The 15786-nt window shown below is 42.1% G+C and overlaps 1 protein-coding gene across 1 annotated transcript in view; it reads left to right on the forward strand.

Annotated features, from left to right (window-relative positions):
- OCA2 (OCA2 melanosomal transmembrane protein) overlaps positions 1–15786 on the forward strand; it is a 288607-nt gene that overhangs the window by 74438 nt on the left and 198383 nt on the right. Inside the window, exons 7-9 of the mRNA XM_053312437.1 lie at positions 5651–5808; positions 8303–8385; positions 9635–9788. Coding sequence (XP_053168412.1) covers positions 5651–5808; positions 8303–8385; positions 9635–9788 — 395 coding nt within the window. The remainder of the gene's footprint in view (positions 1–5650; positions 5809–8302; positions 8386–9634; positions 9789–15786) is intronic.

The raw sequence follows: 15786 nt of genomic DNA on the forward strand, positions 1-15786 counted from the left end.
TTTTGATCACAAATGCATTTGCTTTCTACTTTGGCAATGGTTCAAATTAAATAGCTTTAGTGTAATTTTCCAAAATGGTTGGGTCACCCTTCCTCTTTCCATCTGTGACTTATTGGCTTAAAAGCTCAGAGAGTTTACTGTGGGAGGTGTTTGGTGCCAGCATGCCCAACTGCAGGCGTTTGTTTATTAGAAGTGTTCTTCTGTGTGCTTGGCTTTATGTTTGTGAAGCATTTCCAGTTCAATCCAAGTATCTGCGCTGAGTGTGAAATATCGGTAATTGAGAAAGGAAACATCTCTGAGAACTGGGTTATAAGCACTCCTACCCTTCTCTCGTCAACTTAGATAGGATCTGATGTTTCTCCATGTAGGGTTGCTGGGATATTATTAACTGATAATCCTCAATGATCTCAGGCCTGGTAGCTTTAAAATCACCATTAGTGCCTCAAATACTTTGGGTGAGCAAATTAGAGATGACAATGAAATATGCCTGCTTTTTGCCATAATGAAAGCAATTTTTAGTTTTATTGGCCTGTTCTGAATTACTTGCTCTCCTTTGCTATTCATTACTGCACTTCCTTTCATGCTGTGTTCCTAATAACTTCTGCTCTAATCTACGCAAAACTATAACATTTTATTTTGGCAAATAGAAGGCAGCGCTGGAACAAACCAAATTAAAATATTAGAAACTGACTTTCTGAAAGAGAAAATAAGGATTCTCATTTGGTATTAAAATAATCCATCCATCCATCCAAATGCCATCTTACTTTCCTTTTTTGTGTTGCCTTTTGCCCCCTCCGCTTACATCAAGATTAGTTATGACTGCTTTACCACAGCTAGTTTATGAATCACACATTTGTTGCTTGTTTTACCCCATGGATGGTAACATTCCTTTCTGTATGGGCTCACAATCAGCAAAACAGAAGCCCCTTTCAGCACTTCATTGAATGCATGGGGAGGAGCAGAACTGTGTGTCCTGTAAACTGATCCCGAACCCCCATATGCTCAGCTGAAAGGCAGAAAAGATCCTATGTGCATGCAATTATTATGTATACATCTGTATGTACATAAGGACCTCTCAGTACAATTTAGAGGCTCTTAGGCTTTTCATATGTTCAGTAGCATTGGAGAGGCAAGCCCTGTCTCTGACCTGTGCACATAAGAACTATGTCTGTAGGCTTGTCCGCATGGCCCAGGTCCCTGTTTTTTTGGTAGGGTTTCCAACCATGCATAAAATACTTATTGTGCATGGCTTGTTATACATGCACTGGGTCAGTTTCAATTATCAGCTAAATTTTTGTCGGGTGGCAAGACTTGCCACTCCTTCTCTGTGCATCTTCACTGAATGTAACCCACCCCACATTTCCTGGTTCCCAACCAGATGGAGAGAGCCCTACAAAACATACTGTTATATGCAAGGAAAATTTCAGCTGACTGCATGGAAGTTGGAGAATGTGGACAGTGACTGACATACCATGCAACGTTACACACATCTTACAATGGTGAAGTCTCACAGTTGCGTGGAAGTACACGTGCACGAACACAAAAACAGTGCGTCTGGATTTTTGCAACCATACAGCCATTATTTTCAGTGCCCATATCATTGTGTAACTTCAACTGCACTATTTTTGCATTGACACAACTGCACTAATGCAATGCTACAAGGTGTGCGTAATATTGCACAGTATGTCAATATATATGATCCTACACCCCTGTAGACAGGTAAAGGTGAGCAATAGGAACATAGGAAGCTTTCATATACTGAGTCAGACCCTTGGTCCATCTTGCTCAGTATTGTCTACACAGACTGGCAGCAGCTTCTCCAAGGTTGCAGGCTGACATCTCTCTCAGCCCTATCTTGGAGATGCCAGGGAGGCAGCTTGGAACCTAGATGCTCTTCCCAAAGTGGCTCCATCCCCTAAGGGGAATATCTTACAGCGCTCACACATCTAGTCTCCCTTTCATATGCAACCAGGGTGGATCCTGCTTAGCTTAAGGGGACAAGCCATGCTTGCTACCACAAGACCAGCTTCCCTCCCATATTAATATTATAAAGGGGACTCTTGAGAAGCTGGCAACAGAAAGTCAAACAGAGGTGCAGAACAGACAGATCCTTGAGAAATAAACACTTTGAAGAGATTTAATAAGTACAAGTATGCAAATGAACAGAGAAACAAAATGTGAGATGCCAGCGAAGAGAGGGTGGCAGAACCTCATTATTGGGGAAGATGCTGTAGAGATGAGGAGAGGAGAGAAAATAATAGGATGACAGTGTTGTAGTTGGGATAAATGGAATAAGTGCAGGGAGATGAGAAGGATAAAAAGAAACTGCAGTGGTGATGGGAAATAATCTTTGGCCATGAAAGTAGCTATATTGGACATAAGTTTTCTCTCTCTTATTTTATGCTTCAAATTATGATAAACTAGGAAACTTAGTGCAGAGCTTTTTGAAGACGATAGTTGCATGTTGGCTTCAAAACCCAAGAATAACAGCTGAAACCGCTTTGTAAGTTAGGTTGCTACTATTGTCTAAATTAACATATATCCAACGAACTTTCTGGTTAAGAGCTTCAAATGAGGCCTCTTTCAGCTCTTCACTGAATGCTTTGCAGGTACTTGGGCAAAGCATGTCACATTTTAAAGGTAAAAGCTTCCCGCCAAAGTTCTGCTATCCACTTTGTTCTATATGTATATGATATAGTGAAAATAAAGTTAGCTTTTCCTTCCTGTAATTTTAAGTTTCCTTTGTAATGGCTTCAGAATGTGCCATTTGTGTAATTATAGGTTATATTTTAGTCATATTGTGAAAAAGGAAGCCGCTGTAATTATCTGTGCACCTGAAGCTTTTTGCAGATACAAATTATTGGCTGTACTCATAAAATGGGCTACAGGCTGTCAAAAGGCCCTGGGTCATTAGGTTAATTAATACAGGTCAGCAAACCTTTTGAAGCACAACCATTCAAAAACTGAAAAAGGATTAGAATTGTACAGTATCCAGCTCATCTGTGGCAGTTATTACCCCACCCTGAAGTTGTGATTTTAAACTTTTCCTACTGACAATTTGTTTAAATGGGTATAGTTGTGGCTGTCCAGCAGTATTATTAATCTTCTGCGTAGTCATTCAATTTATAACCCTTAAACCTTGAACTCAATACTTGTGGAAAGGTCAGATCATCTATTGTAGGTAATGTTGTAGGATATAAGTCCATTCTAGAAAACAAGTGCAGCAAAGGCAGTGTAGCAATTCCTAAGCTATATAATATTTGGAGTCCTGACATTCAAAAAGAACCCAAATCATATGAAATTCAAGAATAAAATATTGACTGAAGGCCAAACTACATGTGATGCTAAACCACTCATTACAAAATAGTTTAAAGAGAAAGTGGACTGGAATAATCTTTAAAAATGATCTTTGGGGCTATATAAGAGCCTGAAAAATGATCTTAAAAAGTGCTACATAAAAGCCTGAAAGGATAGGTTGTGCTGTTGAGAAGGTGTTGACTCCTGGTGACCACAGAGCCATGTGGTTTTCTTGGTAGAATACAGGAGGGGTTTTACCATTGCCATCTCCTGCACAGTATGAGATGATGCCTTTCAATACCTTCCTATATCCCTGCTGCCCAATATTGGAGTTTCCCATATTCTGGGAAACACGCCAGTGGGGATTCAAACCAACAGCCTCCTGCTCTCTAGGCAGGTTACTTTCCTCACTGCACCATTAGGTGGCTAAATAAGTGCCTACTGTTGCTTTAATATAGTGAGTCCTCTGTGTGAGGATGCTAATGGCCAAACTATGGTGAAGGTGGAGCAAAGTAGGAGGAAGGTCTCTCTCCTTCTTCCCCTTGCAGGAATCCGTTGCCTCCCCACTCGCCCCAAATCATCTCTGGCTGTGCACACATCTCTGCTGCCATGGAATATCCTTGGCAGCAAGCAACAGGAGGAAGGCCTGACCCAAAACAAGGATATTAATTGTGTTGGTTGAGAGAAATAAGTGTACCACCTTGTTTCCCTTTGCCAATACAAGAAGCAGGAAGTTCCTCCCCCTATGGCCACCTTAGGAAGAAAAGAAGCCTGAGGGCATATCCAGACATTTATGTTCTCTTTTGTTAAAAACTCCTTAGTTAGTTAATGATGGGTTGTTGTGCAGGCTCCAGACACCCGAGTCTACTTCTGAAGGAACTCATTGTTCCTCATTTGATTTTTGACACTGCAGCCAGAAGGGGAGCACTCTCCTTGTGCTATTTTTGCTTTGCCACCTCCTGGCCAGTGCTTTCCTTCCCCATCTCTTTTCATGACTACTTTTCTCTTATTGATTGATTGATTTGATTTGATTTGATTTTTATACAGCCCTTCCAAAATGGATAGGGCGGATGTGGATAGGGCGGATTAAGAATGTGAGTGTCCATCCTACTTCAGTGATGGCCACCACTCAGATCTGATCAGGCAGGATCTGACCAACACTCACTCCCCCCCCCCTTGTTTGTGTAGTAGCATGGGGGTGGGTCTCTCTTCAGGTGATGTGGGAGAGGAAATAAAACATGCATGTTCTTTAAGCGTCGTAGTTACAAGTACTAGAGTTTCATAAATGTAGAACAGTGTGTGTGTAAGCACTAACAGTACTTATCGTTAACAATCTTTCTTTCTCCACTTTGGGATTCAGGTGCCTTGCTGGTTACAGAGTTTCTACTCAGCCTCTCAGAAAGCCTGTGCTTGTTCAGGAGAAAACCCCCCAAATCCTTAGCTCGAATCTGGGGTCAATTAGATTTGAGTTGCCTGACCTCTCCTGCATTCCAAGGCAGTGTTGCCTTGTCTCTCCTGCAGGGGTTGCACTATTTCTGCTGCTGCCAGTCAACTTCCTGCAAAGACTTACACTTTGCTACAAACATAAATTTCAAAACTTATGGAGATGCCCAGAGATGCAAGTTTTGGGCAGGATAGAAATATTTGTTTTTTTGTTTGCTTTCTAGACCGCCATTACAGAATAAATACTGTAAATAAATAAATAAATAATATATCTATATCTATATCTATATATCTCAGTACTAAAAATTGCAAACCATCACAAAGAAGGCAAGAGGAAATGCTCTTGGCATTTTACCTTCTTTCCTCTGCAGGGTAGCCATGTTGGGTTGTGCTGGATGGGCTGAGAACTGGGCCATAATTTGTGACCTAATTTCCACCCTGTTTCATGGTAAAGCAAAGCCCTTCTCTCCATTGTTGCCACACGGGCAAAGGGAGACTGAGCACTCCTCTGACCTACAAGTATTTCCCCCCCTGCAAGTATATGCAGCTTCTTGTTGCTGCTCTTATTGTTCTGCTTTATTACAATTATAGATTTGCACACATTCATTGATAGGGTTTGCGATAGAAGTGTTTATATAAGCATTTATAATGTTCTTAATTTTAATTTTCTGGAACAAGAGAGCTGCCCGTTTTTGAACACATTTCCAGATACTGTAGTAGTTATAGAAACAGCAAAGAACAAGGTTGTAAGCATGGTGAATCTGTTCACATTACTATAAAGCCAACAAACAAACAAACAAACCCTCCAAAGGATGATATTTTTTATGGTGGCAGCATGAACCGGGTTAGCTAAAATTTCAGGTCCTCCACATCAAAGCAGAACTGTAGTCCTTGACTGTTTTGCTATCAGCTTGGAATGTTACCAATTTTCGTGACTCTGCCCTTCTGAAGGTGGAACTGGGAGGACCATTTGAAGCCGATCTTGTTGATCAGAGACCAGAAGAATATATTGTGATTCAAATTGCGCAAGTAGAAGATTCTGGGCTTAGAAGGAGACGTCAGCAGCAGGTAAGGTTTTAGAGATTTGGATTTGCTGCCATTTTGTGTTCATAAGACATGGATAGCATCTCACTACCGTGTTTTGAAAGGTCATGTGAGAGGGTGAAGATTTCCACCTGCAAATACAAGAGCCTCTTTTTCATTATTATGAACAGGATAGGAGAAGCCTCCTACCCAAGTTTGGGAGCTGTGCACACTCATGTTTTCCACTTGTGTGAGAATTAACAACAAGGTTGGAGTTGCCAGCAGAGAATGTGTGTTAAGCAGCAGCTGTGTCTCAGGGCTTCCTCCAGCCTACGAGCTGCGCCCAAATCTTTCATAAGGAAAAGCCCATTGGCCCAGCTGCTGCTTACAGTTGGCCCCCTGGTCTTGTTTCTCGTTCATACACAAGCAGAAAATGGGAGCACACACAGCTCCCAAACTTGGGTAGGAGATGACTTATATTCATAATAGTGAGAACTCAAAGCCTAGTGACTTCAGAACACTGTTGATACATTTTGGGAACACAGAGTGCATTTTCAGTGGGTGCTTAAAACTTGCTTCTATCCACAGATTGTCCTCTGAAAATGCCTGTTGGGCTATTTATTAAATGTTTTATCCATCTGATCCGCAAACTCAGCGGAAAGGAAATGCTGGAGCAGAGGAGAATTAGAAGGGAAGAGGAGGGAAGGGAAGGGAAGGGGAAGGGGTAAGCACCCCTTCCTCCTGTTGATTTCTCTACAGATGTCCCCATCTCTCAATTTGCATTAGTTTGGTTGATGGGAACACATTTGCTAATGTAACAAGTAGTTTTCCCCTTTTGGGCCTCTTTTCTTTTGCTCAGGTGGACATCACTGTTCCCTCTAAGGTGTGCGCACTCCCAAGTTTTTGGATGTCTGCTCAGCTCATTTTAGATCCTGCTCAGATTGAATCAGGAAGGCCCCATTCTGAATGCAGGTGCGCAGACACTGCCTTGATACTGCTGCCAAGAACAAAACCCATTCTGCACAGAGATGAAAAAAAATTAGAGGGACCACTGGTGTACATGTACGTTAATGAAATATAGAGAGTGTACAACAGTGAATAACTCTATATAGAAAGGTGTTCTGATATAATTTCTATGTTCCACTCTCTTCTAAAAAGAAACCCTTTAGTAGAGTGTGGAACACAGAAATGCTATCAGCAGCCCTTCCAATATATCATATATATATATATTTACTTTATTTGCTGAGCAATTTTAAAAAGCAAGGCTGCTTTTAAATTTCTCAAACTATAACATCTGGGACAAACTAGATGTGACGATGGAAAGTGTATGCAGGTGGATCTCATCTTCCGCGGCCCCCGCACTCGACCTCGGGATATGCGGTAAAACAAAGGGTTGAGATCCACAGATCCTAGATGGCCTCCAAGGTAATTTCTGGTCACCATTTTGCTGTAAGGAGTCATTTTGTAGCTCTTCTGTTACAACACCACCACCACCGCCAAATTTTTGTGGGAAATTGTCCAAATTCAGGCATTTGGGCTGGACAGACGGAGACCTGGAGAGCATGGTACATTGCTTTTTTGCTCCTATTTCCTCAATTTTTAGCTGTTTTTTTGTGCTCAGGCAACCTAACCCCCTAATCTCTATTCACTCAGTGACTCATTATCCGTGGCTTCACTATCCATGGCTTCAGCCAAGAATGGAACCCCAACAGATAACGAGATCCACCTGTAAATGCATATGTATAGCATAAAATGTTTGCTAAATGACAGCTATTGGGTTTGCCTGATGCAGATTGGCACAGTGGGGTTTTGTTTTTGTTTTTTAACCCTCCCTCCTTTTTTTAGATTGAAAATTGTTCCCTTGAAGTTGCTGTTTGCCCAGATACCTGGACAAATAACAGCTGGAGGTTAGGGGTGGGCGGATCAGGAACTTTCATTAGGAAAATGACACAGAGGGAAAGCATTAAACTGCCTTCCACCACAGCATGGTCCCAATCTGGATCCCGTCATTCTCCCCCCACATCTGCGATTTATAAAAACATTTCAAGTAGCAGATGCAATCGCACATCTCCATCATCTTGTTTAGTTTGGCTCTCTTTTTGTCTTTCTTCCAAATTGCCTCATTCTTTTTCTGACACATGCACTTTACACCTGCCCCTCCTCTCAAGTGGAGGGGAGTTACTTTCTTCAACTGCAATGATTATTTCACACACACACACACACACACACACACACACACACACACACACCCCTAGCTATCAGGAAATTATCTGTTGACTATTGGTTCCCATTGATGAAACATCAACCAACCATCCCGGGCTATTAGTCTAACAAAGGAATAGTTAGCCAGCAGCCATAATAATATGTAGGATTCATGACTGCCTTTGCCATTTAGAATATCTGTATATTGTGTCTATTTATAAGGAGCTGTCTCCATCAAATTAGCAACTGGTAAAGCAGCAGGGGAAAAGATCAAGCAAAAACATTAATCTCTTTAATCTTCTTAGTGATGTCATGCTTTGTTTTTGTTTTTCTGCAGATCTTGTACAACTGGACCCTACCTTTAAATTTTAGGAAAAATGAACAAGTTATCGTGACTAGAACATTTGAGATGTTAAACAGGTTGGTTAATTAATCCAGAGAAACTACTTAAAATAGTAGCTTTATATGAATACAGCATTTATACAAACAGGGCATATGGCTCTGATTCAGGTTTCTGTGCATTGATAATACTCCTCACATGTGTAAGAGATTTGCATGGCCATTTCCTCCTCACCCAGCAATTGCTCATAGAGAGTGTGAGTCCAGGTGTCTCTATGTACAGAGCAGAAGCCCCTCTTTCACCCTTCCTTCTGTTGGAAAGAAGATTTTGACTTAAACACCTCCTTCCCTTTCCTTAAATTAAAGGACTACATCCTAACAATCTGAATAGTCAGACGGCAGAAGAGAAGGCTGTCTTCACAAGTGATGCTTAAATTAGTTTTTTTATTTCATGCATTATTTTCTGATCTGTATTTTTTAAAAAAACCTTCAGAAGTTCCATGTTTTGGACTGAAGTGGAATGCTGCCTTAGCATTAGGGATGTGCACGGAACCAGCTTTCTCGGTTTGGTTCGAGGCCAGATCGGTCTCGAACCCAACTGGACCAGTTTGGACTGGCACCTCCTCACTCCCCCCCTTTCGGCTTGGTCGGGGGTGGGGTTGTGGACCGAAAATGCTTATTTTTTAAAAAAAATTTAAACCTTGTACTCCCCTTGGGGGAGTTACTGGAGGTGGAGGTGGCGGAGGGTCCGCAGAGGTTCCCCCTTCCTCTGCCGGCCTTCCAAATTACCCCCTCACCCCGTTTGGGCACTCTTTGGCTGGTTTTTGACCTTCACCCAGTGGCCTGGTGACCATGTTGTGTTCTGGGTGCCTGTGGTTGGAGGGGGGAGGGGGAGCCTTTACAGAACCCCCCCCCGCCACCTCCAGGAACTCCCCTGAGGGGAGTAAAAGGTTTAAAAACATCTTAATTTTTTAAAGCATTTTTGGTTCGTGAACCCCCCAAACTTCGGGGGGGGATTGGTCTGGACAGAACCAGGGGGGTTTGGTTCAACCCCCGAACTGCTGAACCCCCAAACTAAAACCGCAAACCCACAAACTGGTTTGCACATCCCTAATTAGCATCACTTGTAGTTGTGGCAGTACCTTAAATCTAATTCCTAATGTTCTGTGAAATTCTAAATCATGACATTGGCTGACTTTTAGAACACCACAATAGCTTCAGGAATGCTATCTTAATATTCAACCAAAGAGATCGATTTTGAGCTGTAGAAAACACAGCTATTGCCATTTCAACCTATCCAAGCATCATTTTTGATATCTCTCTTTAACAGCCGGGAGACCTCAATAAGCATCCAAGCTTTTCTTCAGGAATCAGATATTGTTCCTCTTTCCATGACACATCAATACCTTCATGCAAATGTAGAGACACAAGTAACAATTGCATCGGTCATTTTAGCAGGTGTTTATGTGCTGATCATATTTGAGGTAAGTACAATATTTTCAATTTATTTTTTATTCAAGCGAAGAAGGAACAGAATAGTTGTTGACAGTTAAGCAGAAAACTATTCCTATGATGTTCTATCAGCATGGGCCACTTCACATTTATCTTAAATCCAGCATCTTTTATTATATTGGAAATTGACTGTTCAATGAAATTATAACAAATTAAAAAGAAAAGCATTGTTTGGGTCCCTGGTTTCTCTGAGAAAGCTCAACTTAAGTTGAAATGATTTGTGCTGAACCAAGCATTAATTTCTAGAACCATTATAATTACCATTTTGTTGTTCTGTTGGCATGACATCTTTTGTTTGTAAGTATTGGTATGTTCCATCCTAAGCCTTTATGTGCTGGTGCAGAAAGTCTCATGACTGGGTGGTTGTTCTGTCAACCTTGGATCCTAACTCTTGATGTTTGTGTTTTCACTTGAAATTACAATAATGCTGCCATGAGGTCATATTGTATGATGTTGTATTGGCATGCCTGTTGCAGACTGATGAGCTGGTGCAGTAAAGAGGTGAGCTGAAGTCAAGAGCCAGGCATCAATCCAAGGGCAGGAAGGATAGTTAGCCTGAAACGATAGCTGTCTAGACTCATCAGGGTTCTATCAACTCTTTGGTTAGAGAGGGTAAAGCTCTCTTATTCAGGCCTTACAAATTTAGGAGCCAGACAATGGACACTTGACAAAATTACCAGGCTTCGTGTTGGGCACTGTGGGCCAGGGAGCGTTAATGTGCTTCTTTTTACCCTCTCTACAAGGAACATGCTTTGGAAAGAAACAGGGTGACCGTGGGGCAATTTAAGGTTTTATTTATTAAATTACTTTGTCTCTGAATATCTTAATCAGGAGGACTAGTGCCAACACACTCATATGAAAAAAGTGGGGTGGGGGAACAGATCCCCTCATACCTTTTAAACAAGTAAGCTCTATAAATACATATATTTTCAAAGTCCATTACTTAAGCTTGCACCCCTCAAAAAACTAAAAAGGTATACACCATAGGAATGGTGAAACAAATGCATATTCTGTCCGTGGGGAAAGCATTCACATCTCTGTCTCAACTTCAACAAAAGAATTATTGTTTAAAGCGGAGATATAAAATGTCCTTAAGAAATCCACCCACCCACATTTCCTTTCCAACTCTCACTCCCAGGGCACATTTTGATGGCTGACACTGGCACCACTGCCACCAGCTGCTGTGACCCAACAGTGACTTTCCTCGAAAAGAGAAGAACACAGCCTCCACTGCCATGCTGCTTTTCCAGGTGCTGTGCCACTCTGATGTGCCCATGTGTGGCCATGGGGCTTCACCCAGCAGCCTGCGCATGGCAGCGGGACTCACCTGGCCATTACTTAACATGGTGTGGTGTCCATGTGTATCCTGCCACCGCATCTAGGCTGTTGGGTGAAGCCCCATGGCCATGCACGGACTTCTGAGTGGCACAGCGCAGTGCCTGGAAAAGTTGTGGGGTGGTGGAGGAGCAGGTAAGAACCTGCTTTACTCATGCTTAAAGGTACTGCTACCTGTCCCACCAAAACGATTCGGCAGGCGCACCGAATCGATTCATGCACATCCTTAGTCTTGGGGAGATGGCAGTAGTCAGGCCAGCAAGTGAGAGAGCCACAGCACAGCAATGGTGTCACAAACTGCACAAAGCCTAGAACAGCAGCAATGGCGGATGTCAGAGCATTCCCTGAGAGGGGCAGGTGGGAAGGAAAAGGGAGCAGCAGTTGCTCGTTTCCCTGAAGGGGGAGGAACATGCAGCCCAGAACTTCCTTCTGTCCGTGCAGTAACAGCAAGTCCAGCTGTTGCATGACCGGCCTCCTTGCTCCCTCTTGGCCAGCAAGTGCGTGTTGTCCTACTCCAAAACTATGGCAAGCAATATATCCTGCCTGCTGCCAGCCCTCCCCAGTGTAGAGCCTTCCTTGCATACACTGACCACCAGCTGTTGTTCTCACAGTCTGACTGCTTCTTGCAATACTTTTCCATGCAAAAAGGGAAGGGGTGTGTCTGCCTACATGGTGAAGCTGAAGGAGGAAGAGGAGGAGGATGCATCTGGGAGGGCTCGGAGTAGGAAAAGAGGAGGTAAAAAGGATGGTGTCAGAGCGGAAGGGAGGCACAGAGGTGATAGTGGGCTCTTGCCAGGGTGTGGAAATGCTATGAAGTCATCACTGAGCTGGTTTTCTCTTGGTGCTGCAGTTAAATATTTAGGCATCATGGCTCCCTGTCAAAACCTGTTAGAGCTGGTCTAAAACAGAGCCGCCTTCTGGGAAATAGCAGCTCCACGGATGCATTTTTTCGGGAGGCCAAGGCCAATGCCCTAGTTTAATATGCTTAGGAACTGAATGAGAACCACTTAAATGCTTCTGGCTGCTTCTAATACGAATACAGATACGACCAGTATTTATAGACTGCTTTTCAACCAAAGTTCCCAAAGCGGTTTACATACAGAAAATAATTATTTAATTAAATGGATGCCTGTCCCCAATGGGCTCACAATCTTAAAAGAAACATAAGAAAGACACCAACAACACCCACTGGAAGGATGCTGTGCTGGGGTTGGATAGGGCCAATTGCTCTCCCCCTGCTAAATAAAGAGAATCACCACTTTTAAAAGGTGCCTCTTTGCTCATTTAGCAGGGCTTCTAAGCCTATTAGAAGCTGTTTAGCAGATCAGAAGGGTGTCACAGCAGCACTGAGGAGTTTGTGATGACTGGAGGAAGATTCCCAGAAACACCTTTTTCATGCCTGCTCTCAACTTGTAGCACAACTTCTTCTTCATGAACCCCGTCAGCAATTAGGATCATCTGGTTGCGGTTGCGGCTGCTACCTTCTCAATTGGTGGTGACTCACAACAACTGCCCTGGGACTTTGGAACACACTTCTCCTAAGCCTGTTTTTAAGCAGAACCTGATGACATACCTGTTTAATCAGGCTTTTAGTTTATTTTTTTTTTTAAGTTTAGTGTTTTAGAGTTTTTATCTGTATTTTAAACTGCTTTGATTGTGTTAATGTTTTAAGTGTTGTGTTTTTAGATTGTGAATTGCCCAGGGGCTTGCGTATGGGGTGGTATAAAAACGAGTTAAACAAAATAATAAAATAGAATCTACTGGATATATGCTGTTCTAACTGGGCTTCCTGTATAAGCGTTTGGCCACAGGGAGCCAGAGGCAGATTTAGCCATCCTTGGGGATCAGGTCCGCATGCCACTGCAGGGAGCAGCTGGTCTTTGTGAACTTACCTCAAGGTATTAAGGCGGACCAACAGAGTTCAGTGCAGAAGGAAGATGGAGTAAGGCTTGCCTTGACGTTTAGGAAGCCATGCGAAGATGAGCTACTCCAATAGCAACTGCCTATTCAGGATAGACTGTTTTCTACACAGCAACAAGGATGGCTCCACTAATAACCCTCAGGCCTTGATAGCAACCCCTGCTAACTGAGCAAAGATGCACCTTTTTAAAAAGTGATGATTCTCCTTATTTAGCAGGGGGAGAGCAACTGGCCCTATCCATCCCCAGCAAAGCATTCCTCCAGTGGCTGTTTTTTAGATTGCGAGCCCTTTGGGGACAGGGAGCCATTCTATGTATTTATTTATATCTGTGTAAACAGCTTTGGGAACTTTTTGCTGAAAAGCGGTATATAAATATACACTGTGTTTGTATTTCTACCAAAATGTGTCTCAGAAGCAGGGTAAAGTGCTTTGGCTCCACAGTTGAAGGATCCACACCTCTGCTGCAGGATATTTTGGAAAACACAGGACTTAGTTCCTGCCCTCACAATTGTTTGAAGTATATATAGGAGAGGAGAGCTGGTCTTGTGGTAGCAAGTATGACTTGTCCCCATAGCTAAGCAGGGTCCACCCTGGTTGCATATGAATGGGAGACTTGATGTGTGAGCACTGCAAGATATTCTCCTCAGGGGATGAAGCCGTTCTAGGATGAGCAGAAGGTTTCAAGTTCCCTCCCTGGCTTCTCCAAGATAGGGCTGAGAGAGATTCCTGCCTGCAACCTTGGAGAAGCCGCTGCCAGTCTGTGAAGACAATACTGAGCTAGATAGACCAATGGTCTGACTCAGTATATGGCAGCTTCCTATGCTCCTATGTTCCTAAGCAGAGACAACTAAAATTGGATGATTTCTTTCAAATCATACAACTGTATAACGCCCCCTGCTCAGATGCATCTCCCAAATACAGATTTCCACTCTTGCAATGATCTTTCATTTTGACAGCACCATCTAATTATTGTAGCTATACTTCAATTGCCCTCTATGTTTTAAATTTCTTTTACAGTTGTGTTCGTTGGGGATAACTTTTCAACATCCCATCTTTTTCTTGTATGAAGACATAAGAGTTTTTCATCTATAATAAGATGGAAATCATAACGTGGGCTGAAAATTAAGGATGCATTTGATATTCAACCACTGGATGGTGCTGCTTGCTATTCTAAGACTTGGGTGCTCCTCTCAGCTGAAGTGTCTGCTTTTCCCTAGCTTTCTTGCACAAAGAGTGTTGTTTTCTAGCAACAATCAGCATGGTTCCTTTTTCCCAGCATCAAGCAGAAAAGCAACTTTAAAGGCTTCCCATTTTTATATTTTCACCGGCTTCATAAAATTAATTTTGAGATGTGTCACGTTTTGATATGAGTGATGTGCACAAACTCCATCTTGCATCACATATTTGTGTTTTCTTTTTCTCATGGAGGCAAGCAGGTAGCAGAAAATTAAGCTAGGTTAATTGAATGCTACTGTACAGCTTCCAGTCTGCCTTAGGCATCCAAGGGGAAAGAGAGCCATAAAGTCTTTAAAATTTAACAAGGTGCAAGAACACCCTTCCACACACAGAGAGATATTTCCCATGCATCCAAACTTTCAGCATCTTTTTATTAGGCAGCAAAGGGTTTCTTCTTAAGAAGATGAGTAAATGGTAGTAAAACAAATAGCTACAAAGGAAATGAGGTACTGAAAGAATGGACAATAAAGCTAAAAAGTACAGAAAAAATAGTTGCAATCAAGAAGGTGAAACATTAGCAATAGGGAGCAGACATGTCAAGGAAAGGCTGCATTAAAAAAAATGCCTAGAGAACAATATTATGTCTGTTCTCAGTAGAAATCACAGCATCCCAATGATACAGCTAAAACTGCATGTTTTAGAAGCAAATGAAATAAAGATTTTTTTTGTTCTTTTAAAATTACATGGGTTTTGATGAAGAAAGTCAACAGGTATGTAGCCCTGTATATTATGTTTTAAACAAGGAACCTGGTTTTAAGAACTTGGCTTCTTACACTGGCCATATATTGTTTTTGTAAAGCAATTTTAACTTGTTCATTTCTCTGGATATCCATGTAGTTTGGAACCTACAGTCTGAGGTTTGCTGCATATTTTTCTTTACCAGCTGAATTTGACCATTACGTGGTATTCAATCAGTAACTCAGACCATCCTTGGCAACAATTTATGGAAAGGCATACAGGTATCAGCATTATTTACAGGTTTGCGGCTCTGTGTGATGTCTGAACTGACTCGATGCTTTCACTGTAGAGATTCTGACAACAAATTTCCATCTCAGCAACAAAGTTGGTAGGCCTGTACAACTTATTACAGTGCCTTCTTGGGCCTATGCATGCTTTCCCCTCCTCTGCCTTCATGTGAATTGGAAGAATTTACTTCTGATTCTAGTTATTTTATTTACATATTTTATTTTATTCAATTTGTATGCTAAGGGCAGTTTACATTAAAATAAACATACATAATAAAACAATTAAAAAACACATTTAAACCAGATTAAAACTAAAACTAAAACTAGATGATATTAGGCTAAAAAGATGGTTCTAAGGCTCTCCTGAAGGCCTCCAAGGAAGATAACCCTCTTCTATCCATGGGGAGCATGCTCCACAACCCAGGAGTGACACCCAATCTCAGGTCGCCACCAGATGAACTGGTGGCACTCAAAGATGGACCTCTCCTAATTATCTTAATGAATGGTGGGGAT

This window comes from Hemicordylus capensis, chromosome 3 (assembly GCF_027244095.1).
Source record: "Hemicordylus capensis ecotype Gifberg chromosome 3, rHemCap1.1.pri, whole genome shotgun sequence".
NCBI lineage: Eukaryota > Metazoa > Chordata > Lepidosauria > Squamata > Cordylidae > Hemicordylus > Hemicordylus capensis.